General features: G+C 38.8%; 1 protein-coding gene across 1 annotated transcript in view; it reads left to right on the top strand.

Annotated features, from left to right (window-relative positions):
* The window catches only part of LOC137109268 (CXADR-like membrane protein), a 45,287-nt gene that overhangs the window by 19,348 nt on the left and 1,758 nt on the right, over positions 1-24,181 (top strand). The window contains exons 2-5 of the mRNA XM_067494864.1: positions 14,765-14,922; positions 15,932-16,130; positions 22,520-22,687; positions 23,123-23,245. Of these exons, the coding sequence (XP_067350965.1) occupies positions 14,765-14,922; positions 15,932-16,130; positions 22,520-22,687; positions 23,123-23,245 (648 nt within the window). The remainder of the gene's footprint in view (positions 1-14,764; positions 14,923-15,931; positions 16,131-22,519; positions 22,688-23,122; positions 23,246-24,181) is intronic.

Here is a 24,181-nt window from a genome sequence, read left to right as displayed (position 1 = left end):
CCTTATACCTCACTTGTAAGTCGCTTTGGAAAAAAGCATCTGCTAAATGACTAAATGTAAATGTAATTAGTTGTCAAATGCTCCCATTTGATTTTAATTAGTGGCAATTACTTTTCCATCCTTTTGTTTCCCCTGTTCCAACTTTTTTGAGGAGTGTTGCTGCCATTAAATAAAAAATGAGCTAATATTTTCATGAAATGGTACAATATCTTTTTCAACATCTGATGTGTTGAAACAGATACCTTCACACAATGCATTGTTAAGATTTAAGATGTCTGCACATCGGGTCTCTGCGAGCCTCTGTGGCCTTTAGTTACTCATAATATTGTTCTTTGCATAGATCTGCATTGAAGTTTCCATCTCCTGATGGAGAAGTATTATTCCACTTTCACTCTTCACACTCACCTGACCCCTCGCTATAACAGTTCCTTCCCTTTACTCCATTAATCACCACTTATTCTTTTACGATCTCATCTCATCTCCTATAGTGCTCTTGTCTAGTTTCCTTGTCAATGCTGTTATTTGTTCATTTACTATTGCCTTAAAGCTTTCTAGTTTTTATCAGTTATTGTTATTGTTATTGTTACAGTTTATCAGTTATTGTCTTTAGTTAATACATTTTATTTGGCTCCTTGACTGTCTGCTTGTCAGTTATTGTGTGTTGCTGAACTGTCCTACCTTCCATATTATCCTTGGGCCCAACCTACAAGTCCCTTATACTTAACATATAAATTCTGTACAAGTTTATGTTTGGATGCTAATGCTATAAACTTTTCTGTCACCTGCTACTCATCCTTTTTTACCTCTTTGAGCTGGTTCTTGAATGTTCTCTTGATTTATGAACAAAGAACAAGTCACAAAGTCCAAGAAACACGAGGCTCAGAACTTGGAGCTCTCCCCAGTGAGTTTAATGTTGTCCCCTCAGACCACAGATTCTCTTCCTTATTATTCTAAGGGTGTCATGATCTGTTAGGTTTAGTGGGATGCATTTTAGTTTCTTATAATTTGTCTGGTTTTCATTCGGGTTTGCGTCCTTTTCTTGTTGTTCAGTTTATTTCTTTTTCCGATCATGTTTTCGGTTGTACCCTCCTGTTAGGAGCGTTTTCTGTTTGTCATTACTTTCTTATCAATAAACGTCTTTTGTTAGTTCAGTCCCTCTCACAGTCTCCTCACTTGGATCCACCCTCGCCCTAATTGTGATAAAGGGAGCATGAGGGTCTTTTAAATGTAAAAGAAGTTACTGAGATGGCTGTTCTTTCTGCAGGTTCTCTCCTCTCTCTAAAGAACTTCTTAAGTTCTGTTAAAAAGATCTCCTGGATCAAGGTCGTTCATTCATTCTGCTCACTTTGACCAATAGGAGTATATAGGATTAGGAGGCTCAGATCATCACTAGTTTTTATACATTAGTGGTGATCTGAGCCTCCTATTCCTATTTAGGTTTATCAAACCAGTGTGTGTAAATGTCCCCTCTCTATCCACACTTTCTGACCTTGTGTGAATCACTTTGTATTGAGCAAAATGCCATGATGCTTTTGATGGATGCCTACCATTAATATGATGGGTTGCAGGCATCAAACTAGGTGCCTGATTAAAATACAGTGAATGGGATATCTATGCATCCACAGGTCTACAGGACCTTCAGCAAGACTCCTTTACTACTACTATAGTATAAATAAGGAACACCAAATGCATGTAAACATTGAATGAATTGTTCTTTGATCTGTTTCTGCTGTTGATTTGTTTCTTGGAGGAGGCAATGCAATCCAAATATTGTTCAAACTATAGTTTACCATTTTTTAGATAAGGCTAAAATGTGCATACTGCTGTTCACTATTGTTTGTGGAGGTTGCGCGCACACACAGTTCAGTATAATTCCTTATGGAACGATTGATGTTTTTAATCTGGTAATTAAAAATTGTTCAGAAGGAATCTTTCATTAAAGGACCATTCTTGTTATCATCAAACCTGATGGCATGCTCATTGTATCAGCCTATTATGCTACAGAAGATGGCTTCCTTGTCTTTGTAATCCCTGACCAAGGGTGAATTCTAGTTGGTTTGCAGGACAAGACAGTGACAAGGCAGTGACTAAGTCTGCTGCAGTGACAGGCAAACAGAGGTGCTGATGATTGCAATGTTGATGGTGATGTCAGTGTGGTGCTGGCATGTCATGGCTGTCCTCATTAAAGCTTTTGAATTCTTAGCAAACTTTACAGCTGGATGTGCTGCCTGACCACATAATTAATAAGAGAATGGATTGGTTGAATACAATCAGAGGTCACGGAAGCACAGTGCATCTCTCAAGGCTACATGGTACATTTAAAACACGGGCTTAGAGTGTGAGCATGTCTGTGGTGTGACAAAGGAAGATGTTCCTAGAAAGACATGGCATTCATACACTGACAGCAAAATAAAATACAATTCAACAAATCTAGGTTATAGAAATTAACCACTATAACATGTATTTAACCTAATTAACATTAAAAACAATGCAAGATAATAAGGAATGAAGAATTATACGAATGGTTAAAGCATTTCTCTACAGAAATGCTCTAGTGAATGGACATGAAGATGGACTGACAGCTGCAATAACTTAATGTCACTTCTGTGTCTGGGAGCAAATGTGTTTTTGTTTTTTGTTTTTTTTTCAGCCAATTAAATGCTAGCATATCTGAACCATTTGTCTTGTAGACAGTTTCAGTGAGGGAACATGGGACATGTCCATACCATACCTTGTTTAAGTCCCCTGCAGATTCTTTTATCTCCACTGCCACAAACACTGTGATGCTGTGAATGTCTTTATTTTATATCAGGGAAAAGAATCGGTATTCTGCAAAACATGACCTTATTCTTTGTGAAATTGTAAACTTTTTTTTCAGCCCATGTAAAACCTAAAGGGGTCAATTTTTTTATAAAGAGAAATTAAAGAAAAGAACATTTGAATAAAAAAAATTGAGGCCTCTTCTTATTAGAACATATGAAAAGCAGTTGGAGTACAGGGGTTTATTACTGGATATCTACTACAGAATGAGTTTGAGTGAATGAGAGAGTTTAAGCAAATGGGACACAGTGGAATTATGGCTGAAGGAGAAGGGGACTAGAGTTGAAAAGGAGAGAAGATAAGAGCAACTTAAAGTGGATATATAGGTCATCTACAGGATTCACAGCAAATATCCGTGGAACTCTGAGACATCTTTGCCCATATTTGGACTATTTCTCTTTCCCCCATAGTGTTGCAGAATTACAAAATTGTGCCAAATAATTCAGACCATCAAAGATGTCTCATCCAAGGTCTTATTGAGAGTTGCCATAAGTGCTGCAACTACAAACTATCCTGCACATTTTTGAGATACTGGATGGACTGGCTGCACTCACTGATCACAATGTAATTTACTTCAGTACAAGCCCAGTTCAAAATGTTTGTCTGGGTTGCATATTAAAAACAAATGTTTTACATAAAGGCTTATAAATGAGTCTGTGCTACCTTAATAAAAGCATGAACAGAAACCAGCCGAAATGTTCAAACTGAAAATTGATCAAACAACCCTGCATAAAAAATTAATTTGTTGCACAGATGAAATTTTTTCAAGTTCTCAGGCAGAGCGTTCCACAGCCGTGGAGCAGCTACTGAGAAGGCTCGGTCCCTCATTGTTTGAAGTTTGGATCTGGGAGGGTAGAGGCGATAAGTGTTGGTGGAACGAATGTGTCTAGTTGTAGTTTACAATGTGAGAAATTCCTTAAGATACTGTGAGGCATTTCCATGGATACACTGGTGGGTAAGTAGACAGACTTTGTAACCAATGCGAAGGTGGATAGGAAGCCAGTGAAGTGTCCGGAGAACAGGAGTGATGTTTTCGGGTTTCCGCACCCTCATAAGGGGCTCCTGGCGGCGCTGTTTTGAAAATATTGGAGCTTTTGAAGGCTCCTGCCGGAGATTCGAATGAGAAGTGCATTGCAGTAGTTCAGCATGGAGGAGACAAAAGCGTCTCAAACTTGACCCCCAGGTTGTTAAAAGAGTTGGAGATGGTAATGGTCTGACCAGAAAAGGAGATACAATTAATGGGTGAGGAATGAAGCTGATGGGTGGGGCCAACTAGAAGGGCTTCGGTTTTGGTGCTGTTCAGCAGAAGGAAGTTCTATCATTCACACCTTAATGTCCTCCAGGCAGCAAGTGAGAGTTGACAGAAGTGATGGTGGGGTCGGGCTTAGTCTCACCTAGACCTGAGTATCCTCAGGGTAGCAGTGGAAGGAGACTCCATGCTTGCCAATTACGTGGCCCAGTGGGAGCATATAGATTTTCAAAAGGGTTGGCCCAAGAATCGGTCCCTGTGGCACCCCACAGGTGACCAAGTGTGACTGAGATTTGGCATCCCCTAGGGCCACATACTCAGCTCTATTTGTGAGATAGGAACCAAACCACCCAAAGCAGTACCAGAAAATCCAACGGTATGCTGCAGGCGATGGAGGAGAATTTTGTGTATCAACTGTATCAAAAGTGGCAGTGAGATCCAGAAGAATGTGAAGAGATGGGAAGCCCTGACCAGGGCTGTCTCTGTGCTGAGGGAGGGGCGGAAGCCGGATTGAAATTTTTCGTACAGATTGTGACTTTTGAGGTGATCTTGGAGCTGGGCCAAGACAGTTTTTTCCAAAACCTTTGATAGGAATGGAAGATTGGAGATCGGATGATAGTTTACTATGACTTCAGGATCCAGGGAGGGTTTTTATTAAATGTGGCGTAATTATTACAGTTTTCAGTGATGTTGGGACTGTGCCACTCTGGAGGGGGTAATTAATGATGCTGGTGATGAGTTGGCTTATATTTGAGATATCTTTTAGTAAGGGGGTGGGGATAGGGTCCAGGGTGCACGTCGAGGGTTTCATCCTCTGTATGATAACTTCAACTTCTTTTACATTAGTACCTGAAAACTTTGACAAGCAGCCTTCTGGCCTTGAAGTGGGGAGGTCTGGGGGTTGGGGGTTTACGACAGACAGTGAGGAGCGGATCGTTTTAACCTTAGTGGTGAAATGTGCAATGAATTTGTTGCACTGCTCCTCTGTGTGGTTGCTCCCAGTGTGGGTTTGAGGTTTGAGTAAATAATTTATTATGGAAAGATCCGGTTCAGATTTGTGATTCCTGAACCAGATACGAAGCTGTGGGTTAGAAGATAGTGTATAAGGGAAGTCCATTGAAATTATTTTGTGGTCCAAGACACCCAGGTCATATACTTGGAGATTAGAAATGGGGATAGAGTAAGAAATGACCAAGTCAAGGATGTGGCCCTTACTATAGGTGGGGACTTTCTGCTTCAGGTTTAAGCAGTCCAGCAGTTCTAAGAACTCAGCAGCAGAATGGTTAGGTGATGTAACATGGATGTTCAGTTCTCCAAGTATCAACACGTTAGGTGATGATGTACAGAAAATTGAGAGAAGTTCATACAATTCTCTGATGAAACCCAAGTGTTGCTTTGGTGGCCGGCAAATAAGAAGTAATAATATAGAGATTTGATGTTTACATTTAATTTCCAGACATTCAAAGGTAGACAGATTTGGAAGAGGGAGGGGTGACAGTTTCAGATCTTCACGGTGGATTATGAATATGCCCCCACCAGAGCCAGTGGTGCGGATTTTTCAACGTAGGTATATCCGGGCGGGAGAGTGACCCCACAGGTGTAGATTATGTTGTTGTATAGATAGTGTGTTAATAAATACCACAGAGTGGTGGTCTATATTGAAGACAATCTAACACACAGACAGATGACGTGATGTGACTAACAGAACCAACGCCGAGATGTGACATACATGTTAAATGACATTACTACAGTCACGGCAAAAAATATCGACATCTTTGCAATTCTGTCAGAAAATGCAACCCTTCTTCCAAAATTTTTTTCCAAATATAAATGGTTTTCACATGCTTATTTCATTTGTTTGCACTGGAACAACACAAAAAACCTAGAAAAAAGTCAAAAAAATCAAAAATTCACACTGAACTCAAAAATGGACTGGACAAAATTATTGGCACCCTTAAATTAATATTTTGTAGCCCCCCATTTGCATTTGCATCTGCTCCAGGTCATTACGATTTGAAGGATGACTTCTCCTAACTGCTGTTTTGAGATCTCATATCTGGACTCATTGCTGGCCATTTCAGAATTCTCCAGCGCTTTGTTTGTAACCATTTCTGAGTGCTTTTTTCTAAGTGTGTTTTGGGTCATGTCCTGCTGGAAGACCCATGACCTCTGGTGGAGATGCAGCTTTCTGACACTGGCCACTATGTTGCACCCCAAAATTCTTAATCATAATCATCAGTAATTGTAATCATCAGATTTCATGATACTGTTGACACAGTTAAGGCATCCAGTGCCAGAAGCAGGAAAGCAACCCCAAAACATCTTTGAACCTTCACCATGTGTGACTGTAAGGACTGTGTTATTTTCTTTGAAGGCATCATTTCTTTTTCTGTGAACAGTGTCATGATGTCCTTTACCAAAAAGCTCTACTTTTTTTCTCATCTGTCAACAGCATGTTCTCCCAGAAGGATTGAGGTTTTGTCACATACGTTTTGGCAAACTCCAGTCTCGCTTTTTTATGCCTTTGTGTCAGCAGTGGTGTCCTCCTGGGTCTCCTACCATAGCGTCCCTTTTCATTTAGATGGAGACGGATATTGCGAGCTGACACAACACTGTAGACAACCAAAAGAATGACAATCCAGAGTTGAGCCTAGGATGCAGGGGATCCAGTCCTACTTGCATCTCTGCAGTATCCTTACAACCATCACCCCCCCACAACTCTCACTTACCTATAGAGACTGTGTCTATTCCCCGACCTAGTAAATTACATAAACCAAAATGACCACAGGAGGAGTTAATCATGATAACCTAATAAAAGTTAAGACTACTCCTCTTACAGAACAAAACCCCAAAACAATTAAATGTGGATTATTGGAGTAGCAGCAATCAGATTCCATTCTAGCTTACCAATAAAACCTAGACCTAAACATAGTTATAACTCAATCCTTTATTCAGTTTTTGATTGAATTTTCAGATTTTCTATCTGATTTAGTGATTAGTACAGATAATATCATTACATTGGGTGACTTTAACATTCATGTAGATGCTGTCAGTAACTGTCTGAGCACTGCATTTAATTCATTATTAGATTCAATTGGTTTTTCCGAAAATATAAATAAACCCACTCACTGTTTTAGTCACACTCTAGACCTCGTCCTGACATATGGCATTGAAACTGACTTCTGTCTGACAATTTTCTAATAACATTTGAATTTACAATAACGGACTATACAACAGTTAGGGAAAAAATCCACTATAGCAGATACTTAAGTAAAAAAGCTGTAAACAGATTTAAAGAAATTATTCTTTTATCATTTGCTTCACAATATGTAAATACAATGGAAAGTAGCCACCTTAGTGTTACTCCTGCACAAGTTAATTATCTTATTGAAAATTCTGCAGCCTCACTATGTTTAATAGTTGATAACCAGTAGAGGCGATCTCCGTGGTATAGTTTGCACACACGCAACTTAAAACAGGCCACACGGAAGTTAGAAAGAAAGTAGCGTTCCAGAAATTTAGAAGAATCTCATTTAGCCTGGAAAAACAATACAATGTACAAAAAAGCTCTGTGATGCCAGAATTAATAGAAGAAAACAAGAACAACCCCTGTTTTCTGGTTAGCACTGTAGCCAAGCTGACTAAGAGCCATAGCCTAGTATTCCCTTAACTCTAAGCAGCAATGACTTCATGACTTTCTCGATGAATAAAATTGTAGCTATTAGAGAAAGAATTCACCAGATCCTCCCCCCAAATATTACAAATAGGCCCCTATCCCTCTTAGAATGCTTTTTACCCATAGATCTCACTGAGCTAAGTTCAGTTATTATCTCATCTAAACCAACAACCTGTCCGCTAGACCCTATTCCAACTAAACTGCTCAAGGAAGCCTACCCTTAATAGATACATTTGTATTAGATATCATCAATCTATCTTTAAAATCAGGATATGTAACACAGACCTATAAGGTAGCTGTAATTAAACCACTACTTAAAAAAACCCTGTCTTGACTCAGGTGTCTTAGCCAATTACAGACCAATATCTTCCATTTATTTTTAAAATCCTTAAAAAAGTAGTCGCAAAACAATTATGTGACCACCTTTACAGGAATAATGCACTGGTAAAAGTCACCAACGACCTTCTCATGGTATCAGATAATGGGCTCGTCTCTAAACTTGTTCTGTTAGATCTTAGTGCTGCATTTGATACCATTGATCACAACATTTTATTACAGAGACTGGAACATGAAATTGGGATGAAAGTAACTTCACTAGGTTGGTTTAAATTTTATCTATCTGATAGACTTCAATTTGTTCATGTTAATGATGAATCCTCCATGCGCACAAAGGTTAGCTATGGAGTTCCACAAGGCTCTGTATTAGGACCAATACTTTTTACTTTATAAATGTCTCTCTTAGGCAACATTATTAGAAAACACATAAATTTCCATTGCTATGCTGAGGATACCCAGCTATATCTATCTCTTGAACCAGATGAAAAAAATCAGTTATTAAGCTTCAAGCATGCCTACAAGACATAAAGGCCTGGATGTCACTACTACACTACAATTGTCACTACTGTATGATATTAACTCTGTGTATTTTCTCCCATAGTTGTCTTTCTCCTTCTCTGTCTCCCTCTCTGTCCCTCTTTGCAGGTGTCCCCGGGCTTTGAAGCTGTGTCTTTTCTAGTGTGCAGATACTGGTCCTACCAACCTGCCCGTTGTTGTTGCTTTTGTTGCTCTTTTTCTTTTCTCTCTTCATTTTCCACTCACCCAAACCGGTCAAGGTAGATGGCTGACCACCCTGAGCCTGGTTCTGCTGGAGGTTTCTTCCGTTAAAGGGAGTTTTTCCTCTCCACTGTTGCCTAGGGCTTGCTCAAGGTGGAATTGTTGGGTTCTCTCTATACACCTTTATAGTCCTGACTTTATTTTGCTTTAAGTGCTTTGACATGAGTTTGTTGTGAATTGGCGCTAATAGCGCTTAATATAAAGGAACTGTTGTGCCCTGTGTCTGCAGATCCACTTGAATTTGTTTGGAAGTTAATCAGGGTTCTTTATGGTACGGTACCAAGACATTGAGAATGTGTTGAAGTTAAGTAGTTACATGGTTCTCCTTTTAAAGTTGTATTTATAATTATTTATTATTATTACAACCTTGCAGTTGTTGGTTTAATCCCTGGCTCCTCTGGTCACATGTCTTGTGTCCTTGAGCAAAAAACTGAACCCTAACTTAGTTGCTCCTAGTGAGTGTTGGCCAGCTGCATAGCAGATCCCCCATCAGTGTGTTAGTTTGTGATTATGAGTGTCAATTGGTATAAAAGGCCTATATAAGTGCAGACCATTTACCATTAACCAACCCTCTAAAGGTGGATTATGAGACGGGGTGGTTGTAATGTTTTGGCCACCCTATTTAAAATGAATGAGGTGGCCAAAACATTAGGACCAGCTTTTCTCAAAATGCACTGGTTTGATTGTTAAGATCAAGGTACTGTACCAAGACACTGAAAATGTGTTGAAGTTTAATAGTAGCAAGGCTGCTCATTACAAAGTTGTATTTGTTATTATTAGACAGGGCATACACTTTCAAGTAGGCTGTATACTAGTTCACTAGAACCAGTGCTTTAAAAACTGTGCAGTAGTATAAAATTTTTTAGTGTAATTTGTTTTAATAGTGAAATTGTTTTGTCAACATATACTGATGTCTGTCTTTTTAAATGTTTAGAAAAATGTGGACACACTACAGTCAATAGCTGGACAGTTACATTTCAATGAACTGCTCATTTGATTCATCAAATAGCAGCTCATCACGCATTTCTGCCTGTCTCTCAGACATCTCTGCCTGGATGAGAGAGAGACATCTTTAGCTCAACCTCTCCAAGACCGAAGCCCTTGTCTTCCCATCCAGACCTTCAACGCAACACAGCAACATCAGCATCAACATTGGAGCTACAGTGATTGTCCTCACTAAGTCGACCAGAAATCTGGGGGTCATCATCAACGACCAACTGAGCTTTAAGAACCACATCTCCTCATTCTCTAGGGCATGGAGATTTGTCCTCTACAACATCAGAAAGATCAGACGGAATATACAACCCAACTCATTGTACAGACGATGGTCATATCTCATCTTGAGATCAACAATCAAACTCTTGCAGATGATCCAATACACACCAGCTCGCCTCATTTTTAATCAGCCAAAAAGGACCCATGTCACACCACTCTTCAGATCTCTACACTGGCTTCCTATAGCTGCTCGCATCAGGTTCAAAGCTCTGTCTCTTGCTTACAGGGTGATCACTTCAACAGGTCCTGCTTACCTCAACTCACTCATTCAAGTCTACAATCTTTCCTGTCCGCTGCAGTCTGCCAACGAACGATGTCTGGTGGTCTCAGCACCGCACAGAAGACACAGAGCAAAACTTTTCAGCGCAATGATCCCACGATGGTGGAACGAGCTACCAAACTCTGCACGCTCTTCCTATGCACTTAAATCTATAAAAAAAAGAAAAAGAAAAAAAAAACAAAACTTCTTTTCTACTCTTTCTCGCACTTGCATCTCGTGAAATGTGAACACTTTTCTGATAGGACTTTGCTTTGATGTTTTCTCCTTGACTTAGATTCTTGCTTGCCTTTGACCTCACTTGTAAGTCACTTTGGATAAAAGCGTCTGCTAAATGACAAAAAAAAAAACTAAATGTAAAAACATGAAGGTGTAAAATCCCGCATTTGAATCTGTTCTCTATTATAATCACTTATAATAACTGTTATGAAAATGTGTGAAATCAGACTTGACAGAAGGGTTTAAAAAAAAAAATTAGGAAATCTGTTTTTTTTACTGGCCAAGTGCAGGTTCAGAGTGCAACAAGATTGTTATCACTAGTAAAGTCACTATGGGATATTTGGATATTGATAGCTGTTTTGCTGTTCATTGTGTAATGTATTACTTTATGTATTAGTTGTGTTGTTTGAGGAAACAATTGTGTTGTGTTTGAGTTTCATGTTTTAATGTTTCGTTATTATAAGAAAACTTATATAAGCGATAATAATAACTATAAGCAAACATTTTTATTTTTTATCATTTCCCCAGTTCTGTTCTTTCTCGCTCCTTTTCTCTTATGCTCTCTTCCTATGGTAACTGCCCATCCTACGTGGGAGTATTATCTGCCACTCCTATTCACTCACTTCTAATTCCATAGTTTTCATTGTTTATAGATTCCTTGCTATAACCTGGTCTAACCTGTTTTCACCAGTTATGTTAATTGATTTTTTTTTTTTTTTTTTTTGCTGTATTTAACTCCTGTTCACCTTTCAATCCCCGCTGGTCCTTCTTGGTTCTTTTAGCTGTTGCCACAGTCACATTAGCTTGCCTTTTCTTTCTCTGATCGTTTTATTCTCCATCTGTCATCTTTTGTCTGTTTCTCCTACTCACCTCATCTCAGCTAAACTCCAGCTCTCCACCAGCCGCACATCTTCTCAGCTCTGCTCCCTCACTTTCTTCTGCCCCAGTCGACCATCTTCTGGAATCCATTATCAGGTTTTGTTCACTTCCTCAGTTGGCCCCTGTTCCCCAGTCCCCACTTAGTTATTATACCTTCTCTGACACCATGGTCATTGTAGTTCCACTTAGCATTTACCTTTTTAATTTATTTATAGTTTGCTTCTATCTGCCCCCTGTTATCTCTACCTCAACAGTTTTAGTTGGAGTTATTGTTCCTCCCCATTCCTCCTCCAAATTTATCTTATTCTTTTCTTTTCTTTTGGTCATTGAGTTGTTTTTGCCAGCCACTAGCTGTAAATTTTGGTTAATAAGGGTCTTTTGATTTTTCTTTGATTCCAGTTTAGTGGATCGTGCCACCTCCCCTTGTCATTATGCATTTCCACATTTAGATCCATACTACTTTAAGGTTCTTTGTCGCACGCAAAAAAAAAATCCACCCTCTCAGCTCAGGCTCATGCCCCCTTAAGAACTTGGGTCAAGAATTCCAAATCTTCAAAATATGTTTTAAAAATGTGACTTTAGAGTGTTTTCCCTACATTTTATCAAGGGTTTTTTAAATCATGCACACTCTCTGTCTACCTGTTCTCAGGTCATGCCTACAGACACATTGTTCTGGCAGATAGAACAACTTTGATTCAATCTATGAAGAATGGATTTGGAGAGTAATGGATTGAGAACACGTACCTTGCGCATAGAGACCCCTCCGGATTCTCTGAATCTTTTGACTATATTATATATTGTAAATGGTGGGATCTTCAAAGTCTACCCAATTTTATGTTGAGGAACTTTTTTCTGAAATTGTTTAGTTTGTTTTTAGATGCAATTTGTCACAGATTTTATTTTCTTGTTTAACAGTTTTTCTCTTTGGCTTGGAAAATGTCTGTCCACTCAAAATCACACTTTCAAGACCCTGCTAAAGATAAACCCTGCTGCACTTTGTACCTGGACTTTTTTTTTTTTAAATGGCCTGTTGAAATACTGTAAAGAGATTTTGTATGAAAGTTACTTCATTCATTCTTGTGTGCAGTTCTTTCTGTGCCTATAAATGTACAGCATGACTTAAGATTAGATTATTTGAATAAATCAAAATCAGAACCTATTCTAACTGTACTACATTAGATGTAATTATATTTTCCATATTTACAAACAGAACAAAATAATTTTTTTCTGTCAATTCTGATGACATTTTGTGTAATTAATGTAAACAAATATTTAAAATTAAGTATTTTGTTTTTAGCATCTAAGGTAACTTGTGGGGCTACTGTGGCACATGAAGGTAGAGCAGTTGTCCAATCACGCAGTTGTTGGTTCAATCCCCGGCTCCTCTGGTCACAAGTGTCCTTGAGCAAGACACTGAACCCCAACTTAGTTGCTCCCTGTGAGTGTTGGCAAGCTGCATAGCAGCTCCCTCATCGGTGTATGAGTTTGTGTGATTTTGAGTGAGAATGGGTCATAAGAAGCAGTGTAAGGTGCTTTGAGTGCCAATTGGTAGAAAAGTGCTATATGTAGAACATTTAACTTATGAAAAGTCTATATTAACTTTAATATAGACTTTTAAAACACTTTTAAAAGTAATCTGTTATTGACTGAAGTAGCGCAAATAATATTGCTTTACACTACAATAATCCTATTCTAATTTGTTGATTTAGAGATAAAAAGTCATGTTAGATTTATAATCAATTTCCCCACTAATTAACCAATCTGTGAGTCTTTGGGTCATCCTGAACTGTTTCACTACAACTGCATCTGGCCCCAAATGTAATGTCTCTTAAAATAATCACAACTTTTTAAGTAGGCATTTCATTTAGTGGGACAGTAAGACACCTTTTTTGTTTTTTTGTTTTTTTTTGTCGTTTCGGCTTATCCGTGAGTTCAGGGTCGCCACAGCGGATCATTGTCCGCATATTGATTTGGCCCAGTTTTTACGCCGGATGACCTTCCTGACTCAACGCTCCCTAATTTCTACCGGGCTTGGACCAGCACTGCACAGCTGGGGCTGGGATTGGGCTGTTACGGGTTCCGTGTCTTGCCCAGAGACACTTCAACATATAGCCGAGACCAGGGATCGAACTGGTGGTCCGTGGACAACTGCCTTACCAACTGAGCTACAGCCGCCCCCTGTCAGTAAGACACCATATTTATTTATTTATTCATCTATTATGTTTTTCTGTTTATCAATTGGTTTTTGTTTTCTTATTTGTCCTACAGTATTTTAATGGTACTTTTTGTATTTAGACTGCTCAAATAATTTTTATTTGAGAAGTTTATCTAAACATTAGAGTGTGATTGCTGAGAACTATTAGTGACAAAACTCAAAATTAAGTTCTTAACTTCTGGCTAAAAGTTACTAGATTTGTCACTTGTCACTTTTTCGCTGACAAGCTCCAAAAAGTTGTTACATCACTACAAAGTCGCTAAGTTGATAACAAACTGTCACATTTGCGTAGACACTGTTCTAAAGTCACATTTTCAAAACAGTTAACACACAGGTTAAGACAGAAGCTCACACTAACAAAACAACAACAATTTTTTTCCCTAAAAAACATAACTTGTGTGCAAAATTTTATACTCTTTTAGTCAGCCAGTAGAAAATGAACAACATAATCCCAATCCCTGCTCTGCATTTTTTTTAGATCAATTACTCAATATGATACAACCTGTGTACTGTGTTCCTTCTCCAGCAAAAAAAAAATATTTTTTTATATTTTTTCATATTGTTTAAAAACTGAATACTGTAACTACTAAAGTAAAAAAGACAGAAAAATAAAAACAAACCAATTGAAAAAAATATTGTAAAAATCTAAATGTAAAATGAAAAAATTCAAAATTTCACATTTAGTTCATACTGGTCTGGACTGGACTGGTCAGTAATTGAAGAATTTTGTGTATTTTTTTTGTAATTTTGTGTGCACCTGAAAACAGTTTAATGTCGGAAGTTGGCGCTAAGCCTCATCCTTTGTGAGGGTGTGTTTGAAGGGATGAATGAGAAAAAGGTAAAGCGCTTTGGAAAAAAGAGCATTTACTATTCTATAGTAAATGTACTATACTTTTGTTTAAGAACACTTGACACTTGACCAGAGAAGCTGGGGATCGAATCAACAAATGCGGGATTGGTGGACGACTGCTCTACCTTCCTTGCGCCACAGTTGCCCCTTTAACTTAAGCGCTCTGCTTTATCTTTTTTGTCTCTCTACAGTTCTGCTGGCTGTGCTGACAACATGCGCCCAGACAGAGATGAAGAGGCTTGTTGGAGACAATGTCACATTGCCCTGCCACCATCAGTTCTGGGTGGGTGAGGACCCCACTCTGGACATTGAGTGGCTGCTTCTCAAGCCAACCAACAGACACAGAGTAGTAAGTGTCTCGTTATGTTATTGTAAATGAGAATTGGTTCTCAATTAACTCACCTAGTCAAACAAATAACATAAATAAATATATTAAATGTTTATTCAGAATTAAACACACTATGGGGTGAGTAGGAGGTAGAGCAGTCATCCACCAACCCCAGCTTAGTTGCTTCCAGTGAGTGTAGGTCAGCATAGCAGCTCCCCCATCAGTGTGTGGGATTGTGAGTGTGAATGAGAATGAAAATGAGAATGAGAAGAAGTGACAAACAAGGTAGCAGTGCTTAGATAAGCACTATATAAGTGCAGACCATTACTATTTTACAACTAAGATGATAAGTTCGTACAGTCTTAGTTTCATCAACTGTCCCATAGATTTTTTTTTTTTATCTAACAATGAAGGTCAGTTTTTGCTCTATTAGAGATTTTTAATTAATGGAGTGTTTGTGTAAATCTTTCCCACAACCTAGAAAAGTAACTTATTATATCAATGTAAAATCTATGGAGCAAACAGGAGTGCACTGAAGGGGCTGGTGCTGCTAAGCATCTGCAGTGGGCTGCCCAATCTGAAAGCAAACCAATAGGCCAGAGAACTTTTTTGGGTTTAACCATATGTGATTCCAGAATCCAATTCTCATAATATGTTCTTGTGCAAAATACGGATTGCCAATGGGAAACAGGTGCTGCTCAAGCCTGTGGGCAAATTAGAGCACACTAAGATTTTTAAAAGGGGTTCCCTAAAAAATTGATATTTATATGACAAAAAGATATAACGAGACTGTATAAAGAGAATAATTTTCTAAACTTGAAAGCCTATAAACATTTTTTCTAGATTGCTGAAGAAAATACAATTATAATAAATGACCTGAAGTTGAGCTCTTATATAGACTGGTACCCTGCCTCTCCCCAGTGACATCTGGGATTAGCTTCAGGTTTCACATTGTCTCACATGTGTCTTACCTTGTTTACCTTGTTTGTCATATTACATACCCACCAGGTCATTTTGCTTTCCCCACCAGGTGATCACCTACTTTGCTGGACGTGTTTTTGACCCCAGTAAAGCAGAGCATGGCCGTGTAGCCTTTGCTGGAGATTACTTGAAAGGAGATGCCTCTCTGCTGATCAGTGACTTGTCTCTGACAGATTCAGGAGAGTACAGTTGCAAAGTCAAGACTGGTGCACAATACCACTGGAGCACAATCAGCCTCATAGTTCTAGGTAAGTTGCAGGCAAAACTTAGGTTCAATAAAGACTCCAATAAAAACACACAGGAGGAAAGACTCATAAACTGTACAGCTGACATAACATCATATTCTGAGAGACCACAGAGTGTGCGTTTGAAAGTTCACACCAGTGAGGCCCCCTCTCACATTCTTACTATGGCCTAGTAGAATGCACTCTCTGGACCTTTTATTGGGTAAACCTGTATGCAATCCAATACAGCAGCTCTGCCATGAATTCTACTTTTACAATGTTATGATTCCTCAGTTTCCAAGTAGAAACTGTCAAAAGGATGATAATTCTACTCTCTCTTAATTATAGAGGTCATAGTGGTGGGTGGTGGAGTCATACTTGAGTGCATTATAAGAAGAGGTCTAATGTTTTGGTCACTCTTTTTATAATGAATGACCAAACTGTTATGTACCTATGGACTATGCGTAATATCTCTGCAATTATACTTAACCGCTTACTTTAATGAGAAAGACAATTTGGCTGGATTATTGTAATAAAATTTTGACTAGGGAAACTTAAGTAATGATATCTGTAATTTGTAACACTTAAAAGCGTATCGCGTCACTTCCTGTTTCTGCACACTCTTGGGTTTCTACCGAAGGATTGTTTACTGATTAATTGTAGCTGTTATTTTTACTTAAATAAGTGGTTTCTTCGCACAAGAATTAATACTTAGTCGTAACATACGCTTGTATTACAAAAGCACCTGCTTTTGCAAAACATAACCAGCTAAAGTTTACAAATTCCACATTTATCTTATATTAGCTTCGTTAGCTTAGCGGTTATCCATTAGCAATGGCTTCTCTGTCTCCCTCTGTTTCTCCTTCTCTCACTTGCTCGGTGTGTCTTATGTTCAGTTTTTCCTCTGCCTCCTTTAGTGATAATGGTATATGTAATAAGTGTAAGGTTTTTGCAGCTTTGGAGGCGAGGCTCACGGAATTGGAAGCACGTCTCCGCAACATGGAAAACAACTCAGCTAGTCAGGCCCCGGTAGCTGGTGCGGGCCGACCTAGCGTAGCCCCTGCTAGCTGTCCCCCGGCAGTTCCCGAGCAGCCGGGAAGCCAGTCCGGCTGGGTGACGGTTCGTAAGAGATCTAATGCTAAACAGACGCCTGAGGTTCACCACCAGTCGGTTCATGTTTCTAACCGATTTTCCCCACTCAGCGACACACCCGCTGAGAAACCAACTCTGGTAATTGTCAGCTCTATAGTCAGAAACGTGAAGTTAGAGACTCCAGCGGCCGTAGTCAAATGTCTTCCTGGGGCCAGAGCGGGCGACGTTGAATCATATTTGAAACTCCTGGCTAAGGATAAACGTAAATACAGTAATATTATTATTCACGTGGGAGTTAATGACGCCCGATTACGTAAATCGGAGGTCACTAAAATGAATGTTGAATTGGTGTGTAACTTTGCAAAAACAATGTCGGACTCCGTAATTTTCTCTGGCCCCCTGCCAAATCGAACCAGTGACGACATGTACACCCGCATGTCGTCATTCAACCGCTGGCTGTCTAGGTGGTGTCCAGCAAACGATGTGGGCTACATAGACAATTGGATACGTTTTTGGGGAAAACCTAGGCTGATTAGGAGAGATGGCATCCATCCTACTTTAGATGGTGCAGCTTTCTTATCCAGAAATATGGCTGGTTTTATTAAACAACCAAATGTATGACAATCCAGAGTTGAGCCTAGGATGCAGAGATCCAGTCCTACACGCCTCTCTGCAGTGTCCTTACAACCGTTACCCCCCCACAACTCCCACATACCTATAGAGACTGTGTCTGTTCCCCGACCTAAATTACATAAAGTAAATATGACAACAAGAGGAGTTAATCATAATAACCTAATAAAAGTTAAGACTACTCCTCTTACAGAACAAAACCCCAAAACTATTAAATGTGGATTATTAAATATCAGATCTCTCTCTTCTAAATCTCTGTTAGTAAATGACTTAATAAGTGATCATCAATTCGATTTATTCTGTCTCACTGAAACTTGGTTGCAGCAGGAAGAATATGTCAGTTTAAATGAGTCAACCCCCCCAAGTCATATTAATTACCATGTTCCTAGAAGCACAGGCCGAGGTGGAGGAGTTGCAGCAATCTTCCATTGTAGCTTATCAATAATTCCTAGACCTAAACATAGTTATAACTCATTTGAGAGTCTTACTCTTAGCCTTTCACACCCAAACTGGAAAACTCAAAAACCACTATTATTTGTTACCGTGTACCGTCCTCCAGTCCCTTATTCAGAGTTTTTGATTGAATTTTCTGATTTTCTATCTGATTTAGTGCTTAGTACAGATAAAGTCATTATAGTGGGTGACTTTAACATCCATGTAGATGCTGACAGTAACTGCCTGAGCACTGCGTTTAATTCATTATTAGATTCAATTGGTTTTTCCCAAAATGTAAATAAACCCACTCACTGTTTTAGTCACACGTTAGACCTTGTCCTTACGTATGGAATTGAAGCGGATAATTTAACCATATTTCCTCATGACTCTCTTCTGTCTGACCATTTTTTAATAACATTTGAATTTACAATAACGGACTATACAACAGTTAGGGAAAAATTCCACTATAGCAGATGCTTAAGTGAAAAAGCTGTCAACAAATTTAAAGAAATTATTTCTTCATCATTTGCTTCACCATATGTTAATACAATGGAAAGTAGTCTCCTTAATGTTACTCCTGCACAAGTAGATTATCTTGTTGACAATTCTGCAGCCTCACTACGTACAATACTCGATAGTGTTGCCCCTCTAAAAAAGAAGGCAGTAAACCAGCAGAGGCGATCTCCATGGTATAGTTCACAAACACGCAACTTAAAACAGGAAACACGAAAGTTAGAAGAATCTCACTTAGCCTGGAAAAATAGTTTAAAAATGTACAAAAAAGCTCTCAGTGATGCCAGAACAGCATATTATTCATCATTAATAGAAGAAAATAAGAACAACCCCCGGTTTCTGTTCAGCACTGTAGCCAGGCTGACTAAGAGCCATAGTTCTGTTGAGCCTACTATTCCCTTAACTTTGAGCAGCAATGACTTCATGAGCTTCTTTATGAATAAAATTGTAGCTATTAGAGAACGAATTCACCAGATCCTCCCCCCAAAAATTACAGATAGATCTTCATGTTCAGTGCTAGAGTCATCCCTGTTAGACTGCTTTTTACCCATAGATCTCTCTGAGCTAACTTCAATTATTACCTCATCTAAACCAACAACCTGTCTGCTAGACCCTATTCCAACTAAGCTGCTCAAGGAAGCTTTACCCTTAATAGATACATTCATATTAGATATCATAAATCTATCTTTAGAAACAGGCTATGTACCACAGGCCTATAAGGTAGCTGTAATTAAACCATTACTTAAAAAACCCTGTCTTGACCCAGGTGTTTTAGCCAATTACAGACCAATATCTAATCTCCCCTTTATTTCTAAAATAATTGAAAAAGTAGTCGCAAAACAATTATGTGATCACCTTCATAGGAATAATTTGTATGAAGACTTTCAGTCAGGATTTAGAGTTCATCATAGTACAGAAACAGCACTGGTAAAAGTCACCAACGATCTTCTCATGGCCTCAGATACTGGACTCATCTCTATACTTGTTCTGTTAGATCTTAGTGCTGCATTTGATACCATTGATCATAACATTTTATTACAGAGACTGGAACATGAAAATGGAATTACAGGAACTGCACTAGGTTGGTTTAAATCTTATCTATCTGATAGATTTCAATTTGTTCATGTTAATGATGAATCCTCCATGCACACAAGGTTAGCTATGGAGTTCCACAAGGCTCTGTGTTAGGACCAATACTTTTTACTTTATATATGTCTCCTTTAGGCAACATTATTAGAAAACACTCCATAAATTTCCAATGTTATGCTGATGATACCCAGCTATATTTATCTATGGAACCAGATGAAAATAATCAGTTAATAAAGCTTCAAGCATGCCTACAAGACATCAAGGCCTGGATGTCCCACAATTTTTTACTTTTAAACTCAGACAAAACTGAAGTCATAGTATTTGGGCCCAAAAATCTCAGAGATATGATGTCCAACCATATTGTCACACTAGATGGCATAAGTTTGGCCTCCAGTACTACTGCAAGGAACCTTGGAGTTATTTTTGATCAGGATCTATCCTTTAACTCACATATAAAACAAATCTCTAGAACAGCCTTCTTCCACCTACGGAACATTGCCAAAATTAGGAGCATCCTGTCTCAAAGTGATGCCGAAAAACTGGTCCATGCATTTGTTACCTCTAGGTTGGACTACTGTAATTCCCTACTTTCAGGATGCCCCAGTAACTCCCTAAAGAGCCTGCAATTAATCCAAAATGCTGCAGCAAGAGTGCTGACTGGAACTAGCAAGAGAGATCATATTTCAGCTTCACTAGCTTCTCTCCATTGGCTTCCCATTAAATGTAGAATAGAATTTAAAACCCTGCTTCTTACATATAAAGCTCTGAATGGTCAGGCTCCATCATATTTAGAAGACCTCATAGCACCATATCATCCCAGTAGACCACTTCGCTCTCAGAATGCAGGCCTACTTGTGGTTCCCAGAATTTCCAAAAGTAGAATGGGAGGTAGAGCCTTTAGCTATCAAGCTCCTCTCCTGTGGAACCAGCTCCCAGTTCAGATTCGGGAAGCAGACACTCTCTCTACTTTTAAGTCTAGGCTTAAAACCTTCCTTTTTAATAAAGCATATAGTTAGTTATAGTTATGCTGCCATAGGCTTAGACTGCTGGGGGACCCACCCCCCAATGCACTGAGCTCCTTTCCTCCTCTTGACCATCTCTCCTCTCCTCTCATCCAGCAATTGTCACCACTGTATGTCATTAACTCTGTGTGTTCTCTCCCGTAGTTGTCTTTGTCCTCCTCTGTCCCCTTCTCTCTGTCCCTTTCTGCAGGTGTCCCCCGGCTTTGAAGCTGTGTGTCTTCCAGCGTGAAGCTACTGATCCTACCAATCTGCCAGATGTTTTGTTGTTGTTTTTGTTTGAGTTTTTCCTCTCCACTGTTGCCTATGGCTTGCTCCAGGGGGAATTGTTGGGTTCTCTTTATATATCTTTATAATCTTGACTTTATTCTGTAAAGTGCCCTGAGATGACTTTGTTGTGAATTGGCGCTATATAAATAAAGTTGAATTGAATTGAATTGAATTGAATTAAAAGATAATATTTTGAATATCTAAAAATAATATTTTACTAGTTATATTACTAGTCTGTATCTGAAATTTTTGACCAGTCAATATGTCATTGTAGTTTCTAAATTTTAGTTTTGAAAAATCCAAATTCTGACTATTAAAGTATTTACTATTATATGTCAACTAGTCATAGTTCCTTTTTGGATATCAAAAGTGATACCATAGATTTCAATGTCTTATATTATATTTATAGAATTCACATATCTACAGTGTTTTTAATAACTGGTCAAAACTATAATTTAAGACATCTGCAATAATTAGTTAAAACTAGCCTATCAAATTATGGTCTAATAAAACACTGCACTGATGACAATAATGCAATAATTTGCCACATAAAAATCTTTACTGTTATGGTTGCCACAGAGCGGTTAACTTTTTTTCACAAGCACTTTAAATGTTTAAAGTAATTATTCAATAAAGACATGAAAGATTATAATTTTTTATTTGTTGTTAGCTTGAGTACATTGTTTGTCTATACTTGTCTCTGCAGTCTTAATAATTTGCTGTAGAGACTTCTTGTTTTCTAAGGTACAGCCAGAGTGATACTGTGATGCAGTAAGTGATGACAGACAAAATGACTGTAGCTTCAGCTTCTTGAGTCTTGGATGATCTCTTTTGTCTAGGTGGCATTGAGGATCAGATACTTGTCCCAGCTCCAGCTCACCAAGTTCTCCACTTCTGCTCTGCAGGGTGACTCATACTTATTGGTTATCCTGCCTACCATGATAGTATCATCTGCAGACTTGATAAGATGGTGTTCATCTTATGTTAGGGTTTGCAGTCAAGTGTATAGAGGGAGAAGGGAGGGGTTCAGCACACAGCTGTGTGGAGATCCTGTGCTCAGTGTGATGGGGGCGGAGACATGCTTCCCCACGTGCACAGTCTGTGGCCGGTAGTCATTCAGTGTCTTAATTGTGACTTATTTGAGGCACACTGGTATGATGACCTGCTCCAGGGCATGTTTCTACACTCCCTGGTGTTTCCCCTGGACCTGTCCTGGCACTCCATCTGATCCAGCCTCGTGTGGGTTGATATTCCTTAGTACCTGTCTGACCTCATGGGGGTTCAGCACCAGCGCTCCTGGTGAATGTCTCTGTGACTGCCAACATGTGAAAGTATCTGTGTTTGAATTTAATTGTATATTTGCAGTAAAGCCATCTAAACCACAGTGCTGGATGGAGGGCAAAATGTTGGAGGGTGGTGATATTAAGATGAGCTGCAAGTCTGCTGATGGCTCGGATCCAATCCATTACAAATGGGAAAGAATACTGGAAATGGGCAAATATATTGGCAACCTGCCTCCACTGGCCCTGATAGGTAAGTTCACTCACATGCTGAGTCTGCCTTTAGGTTACACCAAGACTCCCTCTATGAAACCACTGAAGACTTCAATATATTCAAGATGTTAGAGCTAATTAAGACAAGGGGTCTGGTGGATCAGCAGGGAGGTGCCTGACTGACTGACCCACTTTAGGCTATTTTTTGGTTGGCCCAGATATTGCCATCCTTTCATAGGGGTCACCGTATGCAATTGCCAATTTCACAATATATATCGGTGCGCCTGCCCTGGTGGTTCATCAGTCGAATGTTTCTATCTGTAAGATTCTTCTAGTCCTAGTGCTTATTTATGTTGTGTCACTTCTGTTAAATGTAGAAATATGTAGAAATTCAGTCTCAAATCTAGCCTCTTTAAATCACCATATAAGACAAGAATCCACTGTTGAGTTGCGTTTTCTCTTTGGTTTTGCTCAGATTTAAAAAATCCGGAGATTGTGACATTGAGGAACTTGAGCAAGGACAGTACTGGAGTCTACAAATGCACAGCCAGCAATGATGTGGGAGAAGAGAGCTGCACAGTGGAGGTCAAAATGCACTGTGAGTGGAAAACATCTGCAAATGTAGATTCACAAGGGAAAGCATACACAAATGTTTGTCTAAGAGTAGTGGGAAATATCAGTGTTAAAATGTATTCACACTCAGTACATACAGTCCCACAAATCCATTAACAAGATTTCTATATTTATAATTTCATCTAAGCTGTATGGTTGGGGTTTGCTCTGTGTTTGGGATGTTGTTTAATTTACATTATGTGAAGAAACAGGACATGCAGCCTCCGGGCATAAGAGCTTAATTTTATTTTATTTTTTTACCAATTTGACCTGATTTGCTATGCATAGAACCATTAGAAGATAAATAAGCACTGTTTTGAATTGGAAAATTATAAAACTTTCTTTCATTAGAACCCCTAAAGAAAATATAAACCCTTAGTTACACGTATCAGCCAAAACATTAATACTAGTGGTCTTAATAATGTCATTAAGGACAAGGGTCAGCATGATCACTCAGAGCTTTCTGCAACTAAACAGCCCCATATGCAGCATAATGTAATACACTGTGCAGAGGTGATATGTATGTTAGGTTAATTGGTTACAGTTGTCAGTGTGAATAGTTTACTAGTAGTAAACGCCTCACGGCCTGTGACAGCTGGGATATTTGATTCAATTCAATTAAATTCAACTTTATTTATAAAGCGGCAATTCATAACAAAGCCATTTCAAGGCGCTTTACATAATAAAGACTACACAGAAATGTAGAGAAAACCCAACAAATCCCCCTGAGCACCCTTAGATCAAAACAAATGTCAGTTTGAAATATAAGATAAGTAATAATAAGAAAGGGTTTAATCTCCCGAAATCGAATAAACTTTTTCATCTTGAAAGAAAATTGCCTATTTTCGCTATTTCAATAAATCAAGAGTCAAAGTACAGACTGCTAATGCAGCCTAGAAATCTTTCTCTTATCAGGATTACA

Source organism: Channa argus, chromosome 24 (genome assembly GCF_033026475.1).
Source record: "Channa argus isolate prfri chromosome 24, Channa argus male v1.0, whole genome shotgun sequence".
NCBI classification, from domain to species: domain Eukaryota; kingdom Metazoa; phylum Chordata; class Actinopteri; order Anabantiformes; family Channidae; genus Channa; species Channa argus.
The sequence above is the reverse complement of the archived record's forward strand: the minus strand, read 5'-3'. Positions and strand labels throughout refer to the sequence as shown.